The 21,863-nt window shown below is 43.3% G+C and overlaps 2 protein-coding genes across 6 annotated transcripts in view; both read left to right on the top strand.

The window, feature by feature from the left end:
* Positions 1-481: 481 nt before the first annotated feature.
* Positions 482-973, top strand: LOC132485436 (neuronal vesicle trafficking-associated protein 1-like). The gene has a single exon (XM_060091963.1). It carries the CDS (start codon positions 497-499, stop codon positions 971-973), a length of 477 nt encoding a protein of 158 aa, XP_059947946.1. The 5' UTR covers positions 482-496.
* An 11,166-nt stretch (positions 974-12,139) lies between these two features.
* Positions 12,140-21,863, top strand: part of TRPC7 (transient receptor potential cation channel subfamily C member 7) — a 124,410-nt gene continuing 114,686 nt past the window's right edge. For 4 of the 5 annotated variants that reach the window (XM_060093397.1, XM_060093396.1, XM_060093395.1 and 1 more), the window contains exon 1: positions 12,146-12,910. In XM_060093397.1, the coding sequence (XP_059949380.1) occupies positions 12,158-12,910 (753 nt within the window). In that variant the 5' untranslated portion in view covers positions 12,146-12,157. Of the gene's footprint in view, positions 12,911-21,863 lie in introns of all 5 variants that reach the window. The other variant, XM_060093392.1, reaches the window with a different exon arrangement.

Genomic DNA, 21,863 nt, shown 5'->3' with positions numbered 1-21,863 from the left:
TTGAGAGGTTCAAGTTTGTAGAGACTTAGGGACCTGGTCCAGACTCTCTATTTTACAGTTAAAGCATCTTGAACTTGGAACCTGCTCAAGAGTCCAGATGAGCTAGACATGGGATATCCAGCTCAAGCTCAAATTACACGACAGCTATTATTATCTCCAGTCTGCCATTTTAAAACCCAGACAAACTAAAAGGTTCAGTAACTTTTCCAGAGTCACAAGGCTGGCAAAAGGTGGAGCCAGGATTCCAACTCTAGACCTTTTAACTTGAAAGCCTGTCTCTCAGCCCCACTTGTCTCAAGATCTTCATCTGAGATTGCTGTGAGCAGGAGCAGGCAACACGGAAGCTCAGAGCGCGGTCGGAGCCCAGACCTGCCGGAGCGGGGCGTGGGGTGGCAGCCTTGGGTCTCCCAGAACCTTGGTGAAGTTGGGAAACAATTTCGCGGAGAAGGGCACCAAGCAGCCACTGCTGGAGGATGGCTTCAACACCATCCCCCTGATGATGCCCCTTGATGTCAATCAGCTGCAGTTCCCGCCCCCGGATAAGGTGGTCATGAAAACTAAGACTGAAAATGAACCTGACCAAAAGAAAGGCAAAGCACGTCCTCCCAAGATAGCCGAGTTCACTGTCAGCATCACTGAGGGTGTTACCGAGAAGTTCAAGGTGTCTGTGCTGGTCTTGTTTGTCCTGGTCTTCCTCACCTGTGTCATCTTCCTGGTCGTCTACAAGGTGTACAACTATGACTGTGCCTGTCCCGATGGCTTCACCCTCAAGAACACCCAGTGCACCCCAGGAGGCTTGGAGAGCTACTATGCGGAGCAAGACTCCAACGCCCGGGAGAAATTTTACACCGTCATCAACCACTACAACCTGGCCAAGCAAAGCATCACCCACTCGGTGTCGCTGTGGATGTCAGTTCTGTCGGAAGAGAAGCTCTCAGAGCAGGAGACTGAGGCTGCTGAGAAATCTGCTTAGTGAGGTGGGCAGGTTCCTTACAGTGTCACTGGAAGGTAACAAAGGGACTCTGAGGGACATTTCATTAAATATAATTACTGATAATTTAGAGGTTACTCATGTATGGTGCAACTGCTTCTGTTTGCTAATGCTGCTTTGCAAATACAGCTTGCTGCAGACCACCATGGGCATAAAATCAAGTGCATATCAGCATTGCTTAAAGAGCTCTGACACCCCTTTCCATGTTAAAGAATCTTAATTTAGCGACTTAACTGGGATTTATTGGATGCTGTCAAAAAATAAATTTACACTGGATATGCAAGGGATTCGACTTCAGATAAATATGCATTTTGTGGGATTGATTTTTTTAAACCACCTTGCTGTTTGCAAACCTTACTCCATAGCCATATCTAGAGTGATCCCTTGCTTTGCTATTAGCAAGATGTACTGCACGTTTCTTCCCACCTCCAGCCAATGGCAATACTGCAAATGGTCAAGACGCAGCATAGTGAGCGGCAGAGGGAAGGAAGGAAAGATGCCATCAGGTCACAGTTGTGCCCTCGCCTACCCCGTGCTCACTGCTGAGTGCGCAGGCGCTGCAGCAGGTCGGCTCGGGCCGGGGTCACTGCTGCGGGCAGAAGGTTGCCTCTCAGTACACAGGGCGCCCACTGGGCAGGGGAGCCATGTTTCCCTCAATGCATGTGGACTGGGTCAGAGCATGTGAGGTGGGGACTCTGGGAAGAGGGGACCCGGGGCCACAGGCTGCAGAACCCATTTCCCTGTAGCTAGTCCATCTGCTCTGCGATGGGCTGAGTAGGAATGAAATCTACTGGCCCGTTTGTTCACATCTATTATGAATAAGTTTGCACCAACAGCTGTATTAGCTACTTAGTTTTAAAACAATTAGCTGGGTGAGGAAAGTGAAAGTGTAATTGCTGGTAAGCCAAGGCTACTTTAATTTTTATTTTGTGGGACAGATGTAACTCCTTTGATGTAAGAAACAGGCAGGAAGAGGGGGAAGATGGCGGAAGAGTAAGACGCGGAGATCACCTTCCTCCCCACAGATACATCAGAAATACATCTACACATGGAGCAACTCCTACAGAACACCCACTGAACACTGGCAGAAGACCTCAGACCTCCCAAAAGGCAAGAAGCTCCCCATGTACATGGATAGGGCAAAAGAAAAAAGAATAAACAGAGACAAAAGGATAGGGACAGGACCTGCACCAGTGGGAGGGAGCCGTGAAGGAGGAAAGGTTTCCACACACTAGGAAGGCCCTTCGCGGGCGGAGACTGCAGGTGGCAGAGGGGGAAGCTTCAGAGACACAGAGGAGAGCGCAGCAACAGGGGTGCGCAGGGCAAAGAGGAGAGATTCCCGCACAGAGGATCGGTGCCGACTGGCACTCACCAGCCCGAGAGTCCGCTCACACGCCGGGGTGGGCGGGGGCTGGGAGCTGAGGCTCGGGATTCGGAGGTTGGATCCCAGGGAGAGGACTGGGGTCCAGGAAAAAGTCTGGAGCTGCCAAAGAGACAGAGACTTTTTCTTCCCTCTTTGTTTACTGGTGCGCGAGGAGAGGGGATTAAGTGCACTGCTTAAAGTAGCTCCAGAGATGGGCGCGAGCCGCAGCTAACAGCGCGGACCCCAGAGACGGGCATGGGACGCTAAGGCTGCTGCTGCGCCACCAAGAAGCCTGTGTGTGAGCACAGGTCACTATCCACACCCCCCTTCCGGGGAGCCTGTGCAGCCCGCCACTGCCAGGGTCCCGGGATCCAGGGACAACTTCCCTGGGAGAACACACGGCGCAATTCAGGCTGGTGCAACGTCCCACCGGCCTCTGCCGCCGCAGGCTTGCCCTGTATCTGTACCCCTCCCTCACACAGGCCTGAGGGAGCCAGAGCCCCCGAATCAGCGGCTCCTTTAACCCCGTCCTGTCTGAGTGAAGAACAGACACCCTCAGGTGACCTACATGCAGCGGCAGGGCCAAATCCAAAGCGGAACCCCGGGAGCTGTGCAAACAAAGAAGAGAAAGGGAAATTTCGCCCAGCAGCCTCAGGAGCAGCGGATTAAATCTCCACAGACAAGTGGATGCACCCTGCGTCTGCGGAATACCTGAATAGACAACGAATCATCCCAAATTGAGGAGGTAGACTTTGGGAACAACAATGTATTATTTTTTCCCCTTTTCCTCTTTTTGTGAGTGTGTATGTGTATGCTTCTGTGTGAGATTCTGTCTGTATAGCTTTGCTTTCACCATTTGTCCTAGGGTTCTGTCACTCCGTTTTTTCTTAATAATTATTTTTTATTTTAATAACTTTATTCTATTTTATTTTATTTTATCCTCTTTCTTTCTTTCTACTTTTTCTCCCTTTTATTCTGAGCCGTGTGGATGAGAGGTTCTTGGTGCTACACCCAGGAGTCAGTGCTGTGCCTCTGAGGTGGGAAAGCCAACTTCAGGACACTGGTCCACAAGAGACCTCCCAGCTCCACGTAATTTCAAACGGCGAAACTCTCCCAGAGATGTCCATCTCAAAACCAACACCCAGCTTCACTCATCGACCAGCAAGCTACAGGGCTGGACACCCTATGCCAAGCAACTAGCAAGACAGGAACACAACACCACCCATTAGCAGAGAGGCTGCCTAAAATCATAATAAGGCCACAGACACCCCAAAACACACCACCAGATGTGGACCTGCCAACCAGAAAGACAAGATCCAGCCTCATCCACCAGAAAACAGGCACTAGTCCCCTCCACCAGGAATCCTACACATCCCACTGAACCAACCTTAGCCACTGGGGACAGACACCAAAAACAACGGGAACTACGAACCTGCAGCCTGCAAAAGGAGACCGCAAACACAGTAAGATAAGCAAAATGAGAAGACAAAAAAACACACAGCAGGTGAAGGAGCAAGATAAAAACCCACCAGACTTAACAAATGAAGAGGAAATAGGCAGTCTACCTGAAAAAGAATTCAGAACAATGATAGTAAAGATGATCCAAAATCTTGGAAATAGGATAGAGAAAATGCAAGAAACATTTAACAAGGACCTAGAAGAACTAAAGAGGAAACAAGCAACAATGAACAACACAATAAATGAAATTAAAAATACTCTACAAGGGATCAATAGCAGAATAACTGAGGCAGAGAACTGGATAAGTGACCTGGAAGATAAAATAGTGGAAATAATTACTGCAGAGCAGAATAAAGAAAAAAGAATGAAAAGAACTGAGGACAGTCTCAGAGATGTCTGGGACAAGAGTAAATGCACCAACATTCAAATTATAGGGGTCCCAGAACAAGAAGAGAAAAAGAAAGGGACTGAGAAAATAATTGAAGAGATTAGAGTTGAAAACTTCCCTAATACGGGAAAGGAAATAGTTAATCAAGTCCAGGAAGCACAGAGAGTCCCATACAGAATAAATCCAAGGAGAAACAAGCCAAGACACATATTAATCAACTGTCAAAAATTAAACACAAAGAAAACATATTAAAAGCAGCAAGGGAAAAACAACAAATAACACACAAGGGAATCCCCATAAGGTTAACAGCTGATCATTCAGCCGAAACTCTGCAAGCCAGAAGGCACTGGCAGGACATATTAAAAGTGATGAAGGAGAAAAACCTACAACCAAGATTACTCTACCCAGCAAGGATCTCATTCAGATTTGATGGAGAAATTAAAACCTTCACAGACAAGCAAACCTGAGAGAGTTCAGCACCACAAAACCAGCTTAACAACAAATGCTAAAGGAACTTCTCCAGGCAAGAAACACAAAAGAGGGAAAAGACCTACAATAACAAACCCAAAACAATTAAGAAAATGGGAATAGGAACATACATATCGATAATTACCTTAAATGTAAATGGATTAAATGCTTCCACCAAAAGACACAGACTGGCTGAATGGATGCAAAAACAAGACCCATATTTATGCTGTCTACAAGAGAACTACTTCAGACCTAGGGACACATACAGACAGAAAGTGAGGGGATGGAAAAAGATATTTCATGCAAATGGAAATCAAAAGAAAGCTGGAGTAGCAAATCCCATATCAGACAAAATAGACTTTAAAGACTATTAAAAGAGACAAAGAAGGACACTACATAATGATCAAGGGATTGATCCAAGAAGAAGATATAACAATTGTAAATATTTATGCACCCAACATAGGAGCACCTCAATACATAAGGCAAATACTAACAGCCATAAAAGGGGAAATCGACAGTAACACATTCATAGTAGGGAACTTTGACACCCCACTTTCACCAATGGAGAGATCATCCAAAATGAAAATAAATAAGGAAATACAAGCTTTAAATGATACATTAAACAAGATGGACTTAATTGATATTTATTGGACATTCCATCCAAAACCAACATAACACACATTTTTCTCAAGTGCTCATGGAACATTCTCCAGGACAGATCATATCTTGGGTCACAGATCAAGGCTTGGTAAATTTAAGAAAACTGAAATTGTATCAAGTATCTTTTCTGACCACAATGCTATGAGGCAGGATGGCAATTACAGGAAAAGATCTGTAAAAAATACAAACACATGGAGAGGGCTTCCCTGGTGGTGCAGTAGTTGAGAGTCCACCTGCCGATGCAGAGGACGCAGGTTCGTGCCTTGGTCCGGGAAGATCCCACATGTCATGGAGCGGCTGGTCCTGTGAGCCATGGCCGCTGAGCCTGTGCATCTGGAGCCTGTGCTCCGCAACAGGAGAGGCCACAGCTGTGAGACGCCCATGTACCGCAAAAAAAAAAAAAAAAAAAAAAAAAAAAAACACATGGAGGCTAAACAATACACTACGTAATAATGAAGTGATCACTATAGAAATCAAAGAGGAAATCAAAAAATAGCTAGAAACAAATGCCAATGGAGACACAACAACCCAAAACCTATGGGATGCAGCAAAGGCAGTTCTAAGAGTGAAGTTTATAGCAATACAATCCTACCTTAAGAAACAGGAAACATCTCAAATAAACAACCTAACCTTGCATCTAAAGCAATTAGAGAAAGCAGAAAAAAAAAACCCAAAGTTAGCAGAAGGAAAGAAATCATAAAGATCAGATCAGAAATAAATGAAAAAGAAATGAAGGAAATGATAGCCAAGATCAATAAAACTAAAAGCTGGTTCTTTGAGAAGATAAACAAAATTGATAAACCATAAGCCAGACTCATCAAGCAAAAAAGGGAAAAGACTCAAATCGATAGAATTAGAAATGAAAAAGGAGAAGTAACAACTGACACTGCAGAAATACAAAAGATCATGAGAGATTACTACAAGCAACTCTATGCCAATAAAATGGACAACCTGGAAGAAATGGACAAATTCTTAGAAATGCACAACCTGCCCAGACTGAAACAGGAAAAAAATAGAAAATACGAACAGACTAATCACAAGCACTGAAATTGAGACTGTGATTAAAAATCTTCCAACAAACAAAAGCCCAGGACCAGATGGCCTCACAGGCGAATTCTATCAAACATTTAGAGAAGAACTAACATCTATCCTTCTCAAACTCTTCCAAAATATAGCAGAGGAAGGAACACTCCCAAACTCATTCTACGAGGCCACCATCGCCCTGATACCAAAACCAGACAAAGATGTCACAAAGAAAGAAAACTACAGGCCAATATCACTGATGAACATAGATGCAAAAATGCTCAACAAAATACTAGCAAACAGAATCCAACAGCACATTAAAAGGATCACACACCATGATCAAGTGGGGTTTATTCCAGGAATTCAAGGATTCTTCAATATACGCAAATCAATCAACGTGATACACCATATTAACAAATTGAAGGAGGAAAACCATATGATCATCTCAATAGATGCAGAGAAAGCTTTCGACCAAATTCAACACCCATTTAATATAAAAACCCTGCAGAAAGTAGGCACAGAGGGAACTTTCCTCAACATAATAAAGGCCATATATGACAAACCCACAGCCAACATTGTCCTCAATGGTGAAAAACTGAAACCATTTCCACTAAGATCAGGAACAAGACAAGGTTGCCCACTCTCACCACTCTTATTCAACATAGTTTTGGAAGTTTTAGCCACAGCAATCAGAGAAGAAAAAGAAATAAAAGGAATCCAAATCAGAAAAGAAGAAGTAAAGCTGTCACTGTTTGCAGATGACATGATACTCTACATAGAGAATCCCAAAGATGCTACCAGAAAACTACTAGAGCTAATCAATGAATTTGGTAAAGTAGCAGGATACAAAATTAATGCATAGAAATCTCCTGCATTCCTATACACTAATGATGAAAGATCTGAAAATGAAATTAAGAAAACACTCCCATTTACCACTGCAACAAAAAGAATAAAATATCTAGGAATAAACCTACCTAAGGAGACCTAAGACCTGTATGCAGAAAATTATAAGACACTGATGAAAGAAATTAAAGATGATACAAATAGATGGAGAGATATACCATGTTCTTGGATTGGAAAAATCAACATTGTGAAAATGACTCTACTACCCAATGCAATCTACAGAATCAATGCAATCCCTATCAAACTACCACTGGCATTTTTCACAGAGCTAGAACAAAAAATTTCACAAGTTGTATGGAAACACAAAAGACCCCGAACAGCCAAAGCAATCTTGAGAACAAAAAATGCAACTGGAGGAATCAGACTCCCTGACTTCAGACTATACTACAAATCTACAGTAATCAAGACAGTATGGTCCTGGCACAAGAACAGAAATATAGATCAATGGAAAAGGATAGAAAGCCCAGAGATAAACCCTCGCACATATGGTCACCTTATCTTTCATAAAGGAGGCAAGAATATACAGTGGAGAGAAGACAGCCTCTTGAATAAGTGGTGCTGGGAAAACTGGACAGCTACATGTAAAAGTATGAGATTAGAACACTCCCTAACACCATACACAAAAATAAACTCAAAATGGATTAAAGATCTAAATGTAAGGCCAGAAACTATCAAACTCTTAGAGGAAAACATAGGCAGAACACTCTATGGCATAAATCACAGCAAGATCTTTTTTGACCCACCTCCTAGATAAATGGAAATAAAAACAAAAATAAACAAATGGGACCTAATGAAACTTAAAAGCTTTTGAACAGCAAAGGAAACCATAAACAAGACCAAAAGACAACCCTCAGAATGGGAGAAAATATTTGCAAATGAAGCAACTGACAAAGGATTAATCTCCAAAATACACAAGCAGCTCATGCAGCTCAATAACAAACAACCTAACCCAAAAATGGGCAGAAGACCTAAATAGACATTTCTCCAAAGAAGATATACACATTGCCAACAAACACATGAGAGAATGCTCAACATCATTAATCATTAGAATAATGCAAATCAAAACTACAATGAGATATCATCTCACACCAGTCAGAATGGCCATCATCAAAAAATCTAGAAACAATAAATGCTGGAGAGGGTGTGGAGAAAAGGGAACCCTCTTGCACTGCTGGTTGGAATGTAAATTGATATGGCCACTATGGAAAACAGTATGGAGTTTCCTTAAAAAACTACAAATATAACTACCATATGACCCAGCTATCCCACTACTGGGCATATACCCTGAGAAAACCATAATTCAAAAACAGTCATGTACCAAAATGTTCATTGCAGCTCTATATACAATAGCCAGGAGATGGAAGCAACCTAAGTGTCCATCATCGGATGAATGGATAAAGAAGTGTGGCATATATATACAATGGAATATTACTCAGCCATAAAAGGACAGATTTGAGTTATTTGTAGTGAGGTGGATGGACCTCGAGTCTGTCATGCAGAGTGAAGTAAGTCTGAAAGAGAAAGACAAATACCATATGCTAACACATATATATGGAATCCAAGGGAAAAAAAAAAAGCTCATAAAGAACCTAGGGGTAAGACAGGAATAAAGACACAGACCTACTAGTGAATGGCCTTGAGGATATAGGGAGGGGGAAGGGTAAGCTGTGACAAAGTGAGAGAGTGGCATCGACATATATACACTACCAAACGTAAAATAGATAGCTAGTGGGAAGCAGCCACATGGCACAGGGAGATCAGCTCGGTGCTTTGTGACCACCTAGAGGGGTGGGATAGGGAGGGTGGGAGGGAGGAAGACGCAATAGGGAAGAGATATGGGAACATATGTATATGTATAACCGATTCACTTTGTTATAAAGCAGAAACTAACACACCATTGTAAAGCAATTATACTCCAATAAAAATCTTAAAAAGAAAAAAAAACAAACAGGCAGGAATGCTGAAGAGGGTGTGGAGAAAAGGGAACACTCTTGCACTGCTGGTGGGAATGTGAATTGGTACAGCCACTATGGAGAACAGTATGGAGGTTCCTTAAAAAACTAAAAATAGAACTACCATATGACCCAGCAATCCCACTACTAGGCATATACCCTGAGAAAACCATAATTCAAAAAGAGACATGTACCAAAATGTTCATTGCAGCTCTATTCACAATAGCCCGGAGATGGAAACAACCTAAGTGTCCATCATCGGATGAATGGGTAAAGAAGATGTGGCACATATATACAATGGAATATTACTCAGCCATAAAAAGAAACGAAATTGAGCTATTTGTAATGAGGTGGATGGACCTAGAGTCTGTCATACAGAGTGAAGTAAGTCAGAAAGGGAAAGACAAATACTGTATGCTAACACATATATATGGAATTAAAAAAAAATGTCATGAAGAACCTAGGGGTAAAACGGGAATAAAGACACAGACCTACGTGAGAATGGACTTGAGGATATGGGGAGGGGGAAGGCTAAGCTGTGACAAAGCGAAAGAGAGGCATGGACATATATACAGTACCAAACGTAAGGTAGATAGATAGTGGGAAGCAGCCGCATAGCACAGGGAGATCAGCTCGGTGCTTTGTGACCGCCTGGAGGGGTGGGATAGGGAGGGTGGGAGGGAGGGAGACGCAAGAGAGAAGGGATGTGGGAACAGATGTATATGTATGACTGCTTCACTTTGTTATAAAGCAGAAACTAATAAAAAATTAAAAAAAATAATAAAAAAAATAAAAGAAACAGGCAGGAAAGGCTAGGAGGATGGCTGGCGTTGCACCCTTGCAAGTCCAATTATGACATTTTCATTCACAATCTTTTTAAGACAATTATGTTTCAACCTGAATCTTGACAGTAAAGTATATGTTTATGAAATTGCCAGTTAGATAAACTAAGTGTGTAAGATGATTAAACAGAAAAAAGACATTCATGGACATTTTTTCCATGTTATTTAAATGTGTTGTTTCTGGTGGACATGTCAAAAGTTTCACTGTTTTTTTAGATCAAAAATAAATGACAAATAGTGCGAGATCTGTTGCGAACAACCATGGTGGTCATGGCCAACTCCATTACTGTTTCCTGAAATGTGCTTCCAAAACATACAGTGTTTTATTATCAAGGGTGTTTGGAAACAACGACCATGACCTCGGAGCAGTGGGTGGGCGTAGAGTCATGGACGTTGTGAAGCTGTGGCGACGCATAAGAGCAATAACTACATGCTAAAACTTCTTCTGTGTAGAGATATCATCTATCAGCAAATTCCAGCCCATGTCAATGCAGTGCCAAGGCAACCCTATTTGTATTTTCTAGTAGACATGTATTTTATTGACTGTAAGTTCATTCACATGTAACTTTTGACATTTTCACTCTGTGCAAATAAAGAACACAGGACCCCCCCCCCCAAAAAAAAGATCTTCATCTGAGATAAGGATAATAATAGTATCTATGTCATAGGGTTTATGCAAGAATTCCACAGGCAATACATATGAAGTATATTAACCTCTTAGTATAGTTCCTGGCATATCAGAAGTGCTTAATATATGTTGACTACTACTAATAGTATTAGTATTAATGTCTACACTATGCCAAAATGGGAAAGAACAACGTGTTAGAAATGAACCATCTGTAGAGATGTGGATGGACCTAGAGACTGTCATACAGAGTGAATTAAGTCAGAAAGAGAAAAACAAATATCGTATATTAATGCATATATGTGGAATCTAGAAAAATGGTACAGATGAACCGGTTTGCAGGGCAGAAATAGAGACACAGATGTAGAGAACAAACGTATGGACACCAAGGCGGGGAAGTGGGGTGTTGCGGGGGGCGGAGGGATGGTGGTGGTGAGATGAACTGGGAGATTGGGATTGACATATACACACCAATATGTATAAAACTGATAACTAATAAGAACCTGCTGTATAAAAAAATTAAATTTAATTAAATTTAAAAAAAAGAAAGAAATGAACCCAGCATATAAATTAACCTGTTTTTCCATCCACATAAAAATCTAGGTTTGATCTTAAGAAACTGTGGCTGAATTTCCTCAGGAAGGCTGCTTCAGTGGCCACCAGTAAGCAGCAATGAGTCTAGGCCTGCTCCGTGCAACACCTTGCCCTTTAGTAGGTGCTCAGTCTGCATGGGGACGAGCACGAAAGCACAGTCCCGCTTTAGTAATAGCACTGAAACAGAGGTGTGTGGCCATGCCTGCATGTTGCTGCAGTTTTGTCATAGTGTGGGAGCTCAGTGGGGGTAATCCACCTGAAGCAAAGGCAGCAGTATCCATGGTGGCCATTTCTGTGGCAGAACCCCTGAAGAACTAGGCACATCAACAGGCAGGAGGGGACAATAAAACTAACGTGGACTGAGTACTTTCTACATGCACATTACCTCATTTAATCCTCCTACGGACTCCATGGCACACAAAAGTTATCCACATTGTAGTGGTAAAAGCACAGAAAAGCATTGTACTAAAGCACAGAGAAGTGACATTCTCAACTTTGCACAAATGGAAATAAAACAGACAGCCCTTGGCCTGTTTCCACCACATCATGACCTCACACTCTCCACCTCCACCATTAGCTTGGCCTAAACCCACATTTCAGCTTTTCGGACACTCCTCCACCCAAGGTGGATAGATTGCTGTGTAACTTAACCAATATTCTTCCATTAGTATAAGAATAGTTCAGGTTATGAAATTTGTCTTAATCTCAGTGATAGGACAATAATTTCTAACAAGATTTCATAACTTCTCAAAATATTCCAATCACAATATTCTTTTTCATCACAACAATTTATGTTTGCTCTGCCCCTGGGGAACCTGCAGGATGCTGGGAGAGTCACTAGTATCTTTGCCTTATCAGCCCACAGGTTGGGGAGCAGCACCTTCAGAAACATGCAGCGCCGGCACACGACACTGAGGGACAAGGGCCGCCGTCAGGCCATCCGGGGTCCCGCCTACATGTTCAACGAGAAGGGCACTAGCCTGACCCCCGAAGAGGAGCGCTTTCTGGACTCGGCTGAGTATGGCAACATCCCGGTCGTCAGGAAAATGCTGGAGGAGTCCAAGACCCTCAACTTCAACTGCGTGGACTACATGGGGCAGAACGCGCTGCAGCTGGCAGTGGGCAACGAGCACCTGGAGGTCACGGAGCTGCTGCTCAAGAAGGAGAACCTGGCACGGGTGGGGGACGCGCTGCTGCTGGCCATCAGCAAGGGCTACGTGCGCATCGTGGAGGCCATCCTCAGCCACCCGGCCTTCGCGCAGGGCCAGCGCCTGACACTCAGCCCGCTTGAGCAGGAGCTGCGCGACGACGATTTCTACGCCTACGACGAGGACGGCACGCGCTTCTCCCATGACATCACGCCCATCATCCTGGCGGCCCACTGCCAGGAGTATGAGATCGTGCACATCCTCCTGCTCAAGGGCGCCCGCATCGAGCGGCCCCACGACTACTTCTGCAAGTGCAATGAGTGCACCGAGAAGCAGCGGAAGGACTCCTTCAGCCACTCACGCTCCCGCATGAATGCCTACAAGGGACTGGCAAGTGCTGCCTACTTGTCCCTGTCCAGTGAAGACCCTGTCCTCACCGCGCTGGAGCTAAGCAATGAGCTAGCCAGACTAGCCAACATTGAGACTGAATTCAAGGTAACTCTCCCACTTACCACTCTGCAGGCTGATTGCTCTGTGGGCTCTTCCGGGTGTGTCCAGGAGCCAAATGGGTTGTCTTCTGGTCTAACACTGGGTCTTGCCTATTCAGGCTCACAGGGAGGAAGGGAACTTCCTCAAGATGTGGCAGATGTAGGCCTGAAGGAAAAGCAGCCCATTAGGTGAAATATTTGAAACCGCATAAATGTGGTAAAGAGGTGACTTAAATGCAAATCCATACAGTAAAAGACACGCAGCACACAGGCAAGATTATACTGTGGTTCTAGTATAAATGTCTCAGCTCTGCCCCAGGCAGCTCAGGAATGTCTAGGATACTTCTGGTTGTTTCCTAGTCCAGGTCTTGGACTTCTTGATTGTCTCACCTGTACAGTTTTCACATTTGTTTTGTTCATAGCTCTAACCCATCCTAGACTACTGTGTTGATCCTAGATTCAATAGCAATAGCTTGCTGAATTGAGAAAGGCTTGCAGTTATGTCAAAGAGCTGAGGAGGAGGTACACCAAAATAAAAATAAAACTCTCTCTGTAGAGTTGGGCTTGTCATCCCAGTAGATGGGCCCAAGGAGACACCCCCTGAGAATACTTGGAACTACCAAGTTAGTCCAGGAGATGGAGATCCATCTCCAAAGTCCATTATTCAATAGTGGTCCTGTGCTTTTACTGTCAACTGTCACTCCCCTGAAAGAGAAAACTGGGACCTAATTCTTTTGACAGTTTAATAATAAATTAAAAGCAAATATTTAGTGGGCACTTACTGTGTACCAAGCACTAAGTTCCTTACCTATATGATGTCGTTTAATCCCCTCAACAACCATTGGTATGGGTACCATTATTGTGCCCATTTTATATGAAGGCACAGAGGTGGAGAGGTATCATGTAGCCAGTAAGTAGTAAAACCATTGTTTTAATCTAGGCACTCAGACCCCAGAGCCAGCTCTTAGCCATTCTGGGAAGTTGTGAGTCAGAGGCCTTGTTCATACATTGGGCTTCTCAGAGTTTCACTTGCCTCTATCTGAAAGATACCTTCCACCACAGAAGGTGTGGCTGAAAGAGTAGAAAATACAACTGGGCTCATAATTTCTCATCCTGCCATTCAGTCAGAGCCTATGATGCCATGAAGCATGCAAAAAGGTTTCACATGTTGGGCTGACACAAGATGTCACTGGCAGGAAAGGAGTTCATTGTCCAAATAAGATGTCAGGGCAAGAGTTGCCCCTGCATGGGACACAATTAGGTGGCGAAGGATTGGTACCAACTCACAGCAAAGGAGGCCTCATGGACCATCCTGTTCAGGAAGATCTCAAAGGAGGAAACAGAATTGGGCTAGGCTTTAATGAGCAGAAGGAACTGAATCAGTGGGAAGAGAGACGTAGGCATTCAGAGGAGGCCAGTGAAGGTGAGGTCCAGAATGGCCCACAGCAGGCAGGGGACTGATGAGATACTACTCCATGTGACTACAATAAAGACTTCCTGTAGGGGCACCACAAGGAAAGCTGAAGAGATGAGTGGGCAGACCTCAGAGGGCCCTGCATGTCAAGCTAAGCAGTTTGGATATTATCCTCTTAGAAATGGAGAGCCTCTGAAAGTTTGTGATTAGGAGACTAAAAGGAAAGCTAGGGTTTTGGAAATTTACTTGACTGGTAGGTAACATGAATTAGAGGATTTGGAGTGTGAGACACTGAGACTGAAGAGGGGGACAATTTAGTTGTGCATGCATGAGGCCATTGAAGCCTCTCTGTAGGAATGGGATCACCCACAGCCAGGCATTGAAGAACCAGGCTTACAGGAAGCTGCAGGGCACTGCAAATTATGAATAGATGAAAAATCCTGTAATTAAACTAATTTTACTCCATCTGTCCCCTTATCTTGGATCCATCTACTGAACTGGAGCCACTTCCATAAACCCTGTAACATTCATAGCCTCATCTAGAAAAATTGGTGGGTGTAGATGTAGAGATTAACCAAAGAAGCTCCCAAGGAATGTGGCTATTGCTTCTCATTTCCTTGTTTCTGTACAATAAACTCCACCTACCAGCAATAAGTCCAGTGATGTCCCAAGGAAGCTTAGTGGAATTTTGCTTGTTCCCTAGGCTTCAGACTGAATATGCACAAGCATATAAAAGAAATGGCTAAGCCAATTAACTTAAGATATTTCTGCCCAAGAAAAAAACAATTCAAGCAAAAAAATGTTTTTGGGATCAGATTATCTGGATAATTGCCCAATTCTCTATTTATCTGGAATCTGGAAGCATGCCAGCCTTACTAAATAAAATGATGCTACACTAACATTTGGAAGTACATCTGAGCCATTTGTTTTCTTTACTAAAACCCGAAGTCTGGCATATTTTAGTATATATAATAATCTAAAACTGGAAGTCTGCTGAAAGCATCTACTATGATATTTTGATTTAAAAAGTAAATTATGAAAATTACGTACAATTAAGAACACGACTAACATAATGACAAATCTTTTCTACAATGCAATGAATAAGAGTAGCATAAATACATTTGCTGGCTATTAACATCCCCCTAGTTACCTTTGTTTGAAATACTGTCTTTCAGATTGTCGACAAATGGTGCATTATAAATTAACATAAGCCTTCCTTTAGAACTTTATTATTTATTAAACTGTCCTTGCATGTGCATTCCTGACATTATAAATCTTCTCAGAGAAGAGAGCAGCTATTAGCAAGAGGGAAGTCAAACTGCAATAAAAGAATAAAGAGCAAGTGATGTGTTCTGAAATGTACTCTTCAGGAGTCTATTCTGCTTTAGAGGGACTACACATTGATGAGTGCAGCCATGTGTTACGGAGATGACCCAATGCCATCAACTGTATAAAAAAGCTATCAGGTTCTCACTGGAGGTGTCATAAGTCATCCTCCAGATCCTCTAAAACACTCATTCTGGGAGTGACTCTTCCTGACTAGAAAATATCATGCAGGAAAACCTGGATTCAGTTGCCCAAGCTATTGGTTTTTGTTTGTTTGTTTGTTTGTTTGTTTTTAAAGATGATGTTGGGGGTAGGAGTTTATTAATTTATTTATTTATCTTTGCTCTGTTGGGTCTTCGTTTCTGTGTGAGGGCTTTCTCTAGTTGTGGCAAGCGGGGGCCACTCTTCATCGCGGTGCGCGGGCCTCTCACTGTCGCGGCCTCTCTTGTTGCAGAGCACAGGCTCCAGACGCGCAGGCTCAGTACTTGTGGCTCACGGGCCTAGTTGCTCCGCAGCATGTGGGATCCTCCCAGACCAGGGCTCGAACCCGTGTCCCCTGCATTAGCAGGCAGATTCTCAACCACTGTGACACCAGGGAAGCCCCAAGCTATTGTTTTTAGAGTCTTTTTAATTTATCACCAGAAGAAAGTTTAGTCATTAGCAATAAATAGAGCCAATGTCAAGGTCTCCAGTAAATTCTGGCTGGAGTCAGATGCCCGCTAGCAAGCCATTATTTGTAGTGTGGAAATTATGCACATATTTTCTTACGTCTCTCTAATCTTCTTGGGTCTAGAAAGACATTAAAACTTGATGTGGCAGTGAGGTCTCCCTAATGCCATGAATGGTGCCCAGTAATCTAGTAAGCACTCCATAAATCCTTGAATAAAGGAAATCCTGAAAGGATAATCATATCACTGATGAAGCAAGTGATTACTTTTATCTATGATTTAAACTCTTCCAACAACTATGGATTTAATAGAGGTATTTGATGGACCTGGTGAAATGAGGAAGCTCTAAAGATTACAAGGTGGTTGAAAACTAACACAGGTTAATAACTGAAGACCGATCATATGCTGCACCGTCTGGTGTCAATGACCACTCAACTCCTGGAGGGCAGAGTGTTTTCCTGGTCTTGCCCACACAGAACAGAACATGTGTCATCTTGGAGCACTGCCCACAACTGGCATTTTGGTTAACTGATTTATCTACACAGTAGGAGACAAAGAAAGGGAAAATCTATCGGATAGACTTTTCAGAGGTGTTTCATCCTGATGGAACGGGCTTTCTGTGTAGAGGTGCCTGGAGTAGCCTGGAAAAATAAGAAATCTGCCTATTTCAGTTGAGTTACAGCTCTGCCACCATGAACACAATAAGGTCTTTACATTTCTTTTGAATTAGCCTGCACGGTTTCCTTCACTGATCATCCTTCTGATAAAATTGCTCAAGGTCCCCTTTATTTTGCTGGTATCTTCTCAGTCAAATTCCTGGGCATCCTGTCTAGGTGTATTGTTTATCTGTGGAGTTATTATTTCAAAAGGATTACAGATTTGTTTCAAAAGGATTTCTCTTTCTTCCAACTTAGAGTTATGCCAACAGCAATGTCTGGTGGGGGTGGGGAGGGGATGGGGAAGGAAAGTATGACAAAGGAGTACTGTAGAGGGCGGTTTAGGGGTTTGGAAGGAAAGAGAAAGCAGGATCAGGATTGGAGGTATTCCTCTTGCTTTCTCACCTTTTGCTCAAATTGAAAACGTACCCAGTGTTCCCAAGTCAAGAAACTGTGGAAGCCCAACAAACACTTTACCTTAGTTATTTAAGATTTGGTCATTCTGAATAATAAGCTGCAACTAAGAAGGCTTTTCCTGTTGACAAAACATCAGCATGGCGGCTGCAGACTGTGCTTCAGATATAAGCAATTTATTCTTAGAGACCACAGAGGGGAAGAGTAGGGGGGAAAGAAAGCTAAAGCTATAACTTCATCTTGCTTGAAGTGCTGATGATTTTTCTGTTTGTCGATGGGTTGTTAACTACATGCATTACGAAAAATAGATAATGAATTATGTATCAATGTTTCTGTTGCCATTTTAAGACCCATAAAAAAACTCTCTGGGCCTAAAATACCACAAATTAAAAATGCAAATAATGATAAATCGGACCAATTTGCCACCTGCTACGATCTCTAGTGAGATCCCATTGTGAAGGTAAAGATGTTGAGATGACAGTTTGCAATTTGCTTGCAAACTTATCAAAATGGAAAAGGGAAGAGGAAGGGAGAAGGGGAAGGAGTGACTTCGTATTGTGGAATACATGTGAACCCTGGGGCCTGGAGCCACGAAGCTTGAGTAAAGCCCTCTCTGGGCCTGGGGCAGTACCAAAAGCTGAACAAGCCCATTGCCCCCAGCCTCCGGAGGAGTCTGTGTTTGCACCTGTTTCTCATATGCTTTGAATATTTTTAGTATTTTTAAATTTTATAGACCAACATCCTGGGAAAATACACTTCCTTGAAATCTGAAAGCTTGGCTAGTAGTGTAAACAAATGCCTGCTTAATATGCAGGAAATGACTTGAAAATTGTTTCCTTTTCCTTTGGGAAAACATTTTTAAGCTGTGACGGCTACAGGTCTTAAAAGCAAGTTGTTGTTGCTGTTGTTTAAGAGAATCAGGCAGAAACCTCCTCAAAGCACTCATGTATATACCATCCAAAAGACCCTCAGGGATCTGTGTCACCCAATCCCTCTGCTTGAGCATCTGAGGATGCAGAATGTAAGCACAGAAGAGATAGATCACAGATGTCAGGTGATGAGCTATAATGGGACAGCCCCCCCAACTAAGCACGCACAGGTAGAATGCGGCCAGAGCATGTGCGCTGGTCTCCATACCGGAGAGAAAGATTCAGGGACTGGCTTATCCCAGGAGAAGAGACAGAGGTGATTCTGCCCACGTTAGCTTTGTCTTTTTCTATTTTTCTACCTAAGTGTCTGGAGGAGCACTTTCACCAGAGCATTCATTAATGAGTCATCACAGGAAAATGAGCTAATTAATGTGTCCCTTAATGACAGTTTTTCATTGGGTCACAACTAATGCCTTAAATGATTTTTCCTCTTCTACTCTTTATGCCAAGAGTATTCGCCTCTAAAATACAGGGAGACAGTGTAAGTTGGGTGACAGGTATTCAGATGGGAAAAAGGAGGCCACTATGCTAGATGAGGACAAGGACAGGGGAGAGGCTTTGGGCGAGCACCCAGTGCAGCCATGCTTCATTTTCTCAAGGCTATGGAGTCGAAAGCACAGAGCTTGGCTCCGGAATCAGAATGATCTGGGTTCCAGTTCAGAGTCTTCTCCTAGCAACCATACAATCTTGGGCATCTATTGGAAGTTTGTTTTCTTATTTGAAAAATGGAGATGGGGGAGGGAACAGGTGTTAGGAAAGAATTGCAACAGAAATGGAATGTTTGTTTTCCCCACCCAAACACTTGCCCTTACCCTAATCTCTGTAAATGACATCTGGATGCACCCCATTGTTATGAGCTTTCAATGCCTCATCCCATTCAACCTCCAGAATGTCCTGGCACATATCAGATACACAGTAAATATTAGTTCAGTAAATAAATGAGTCAGTGAGTGAATTAATGAATAATGACCTCCAAGGGTGTTGGTGAGGATTAAATGAGATGAAGAATATAAAACTCTTTGAAGAGGACCTGACCCATAGTAAGTACATAATTTTCCCCAGAGATCGCAGTGGGGATCCCTTTTTGTTCCCCAAAGCCCACTGGATTTTCAGCACCACCACTTTTCTTCCCAATAAACACAACTTAAATTTCAACACCTCCTCTGTTCAGAGGGTCTTCCCGATTTCTGCTAAGCTTCCCTCCCCAATCCCAAAGATATTTCCAGAATAAGAAAAAGTACAGGCTGTACGTGTGAGCTCCATGATTAACAACAGGTCAAGGGAGTATTTTCCAATTGGAAAAATGCAGACCACTGAAACTGAAGAAGCCTGGCGTGCTGCTAAAATATTGCTGTGAAAAGAAGCAACATGGGCAGGAAAGACAGAGGCTGCAAAGAGGGGGAGGGAGAAAATGGGCAAGCAGAGCTCCTGCCAAGTACAGACAGAGATTATTTTTTGAAAAATATCTCTGTGTTAAAGATTCATCACTACACACAAAAAAACTGGGAAAAAATCATTTCCTATACAAGTGCAACTATCAGTCTGAAATATCAGAGATATGGAGAAAATGGAGGCAGTTCTTAGAGGCTATCAGTCAATGAGTAGTAGCACAAATTACATCAAAAGGAAATGATGAAAATGTAGAGTTTTTCTCTGAAAAAAAAGTTACAATTCTATATATAAATTAATCATAATATACCAACAACAGGGAGGCATGTGTTTTACTAGCAGCAAATTCACATGCAGATTAAATGTGGAAAATATATGTCAGGAGGGTGGATGGAAATATGGTCTGTATACCTGTAGAATATCAGAACTGGATGGACCCTAGTTACAGAGCTATCTGAAAATTCAGCATTCGTGCAAAAAATACTTAATTAAGCCTCTAGTATGAGCCAGGCTCTGGGTTGGGTGCTGGGATGAAATGATGAAAAGATAAGTTCCTGCCTTCTCAGGACCTTACAGTCTAGTGGAGGAGATAGGCGTTCTTCCTATAATCACACAAATAGCTTTACAAATCATGCTGAGTGCTAAGCAGTAAAAGAGCAATTTTAAAAGCATTGAGTTACTGGGACAGCTGACTCTGTGTGAGTGTGTGCATGTGTTTAAAGATTTCTCAGAGATGACAATATTTAAATGAAAATGGAGGGTATGAGCGAGATAGACAGCAGGGAATGGGAAAGATGGTTCCAGGCACAGCAAGTGCACATGAAAAAGCCTAGTGAAGAGAGGGAAAAGAGAGGCCTGTGCAGAGAATTGTGACTAGCTCCCTATCATAGGGAGTAAACAGAAGAGGTGACAGGTGACAGAGGTGCTAAAGAACCACTCAGCCACGGCCTTACCACTTGGCAGCCCCGGTAAGAAGTTGGAATTCACCGTAGGGTGAATGGGGAGCTATCTGAAGGTTTCAGCAGGTGAGTGAGTGACTCCGCTTGGAAAGATCCACTCTGCCTAGTGTACAAAGTGGCTTGGAGGGGACAAGACTGGCAGGAGTTGGACAACTGCTGTAGGAAGGGGCAGTCCTCCCAGGAAGGGAGGGGAGTGGCAGAAGGACCAGCATGTCTCAACCAGCAGGTGACTCACTGCAGCTGGAGTGACAGCACAGTCAGAGAAGGTGACGGCTCCTGGCTGTTTCCAGGACAGCTGTCTTATCTAGGAGTTCCCAGGAACTTCTTCTGTCCCTAGGGCCTCTCAGTGCTCTCCAGAGGGACACAGGGAGGGGAGGGAGAACAGAGCCAGCTCTTTATTTCTTCTCCAAGGTGGAAGCCCAGTGGAGTAGCAGGAGGGCAGGACAGTGATGAGGATTCTGATTTTCTACCTTGAACTTTGGAGGTACAGAAGGGCGTGCCCCAGGCTTGGCCAAACTATTCACGGCACAGCACTGCCAGCACAAAGGTATCGGAAAGTGGGTTCAGAAGTGATAACCCCAGTATAAAAAGTTTTCCACTAGATTTCAATCTTTCCACTGTGCTTTTCCAGATTCTCAAGACATCTTTCTCCCCGTGTTTGCTGCATGGCCCAAGTAAAGTTTACATTAAAGTAGAGGAAAATATCTAATCTCATCTCTGATTTGTGTTCAACTGGAGCTCATTTTAGCATAAATAAAGGCACAGAGGAGACCGCTCCCTCATCTTCCTCCAAGACTCTGGATGTTGAGAATACCAGACCAGGAGGATACTGCAGGCAGATGAGGCTCTTTTGGGTACCCAGAATCCTCCTGGGTGAAATCCCAGTTGAGTTTAGGTGGATATATTAATTTCCTAGGGCTGCTGAAACAAAGTACCACAAATGTGGTGACTTAAAACAACAGAAATTTATTTTTTCACAGTGCTGGAGGCCAGAAGTCCAAAATCAAGGTGTTACCAGGGCCATGCTGGCTCTGAAGGCTCCAGGGTAGGATACGTGCTTCCTTGGCAATCCTTTGCCTATAGATTCGTCACTCCAATCTCTGCCTTTGTTGTCACATAGTGATCTCCCTGTGTGTTTGTCTCTTGCTGTCTTCTTGTAAGGACATTCTTAGAAGGACCAGTCATTTTGGATTAAGGGCTCACCC

Source organism: Mesoplodon densirostris, chromosome 3 (genome assembly GCF_025265405.1).
Source record: "Mesoplodon densirostris isolate mMesDen1 chromosome 3, mMesDen1 primary haplotype, whole genome shotgun sequence".
Classification (NCBI taxonomy): Eukaryota; Metazoa; Chordata; class Mammalia; order Artiodactyla; family Ziphiidae; genus Mesoplodon; species Mesoplodon densirostris.
The sequence above is the reverse complement of the archived record's forward strand: the minus strand, read 5'-3'. Positions and strand labels throughout refer to the sequence as shown.

Bases quoted from the DNA above. Each gene is read 5' to 3' on its own strand.
- LOC132485436 (XM_060091963.1), top strand. From the start codon at position 497: ATGATGCCCCTTGATGTCAATCAGCTGCAGTTCCCGCCCCCGGATAAG.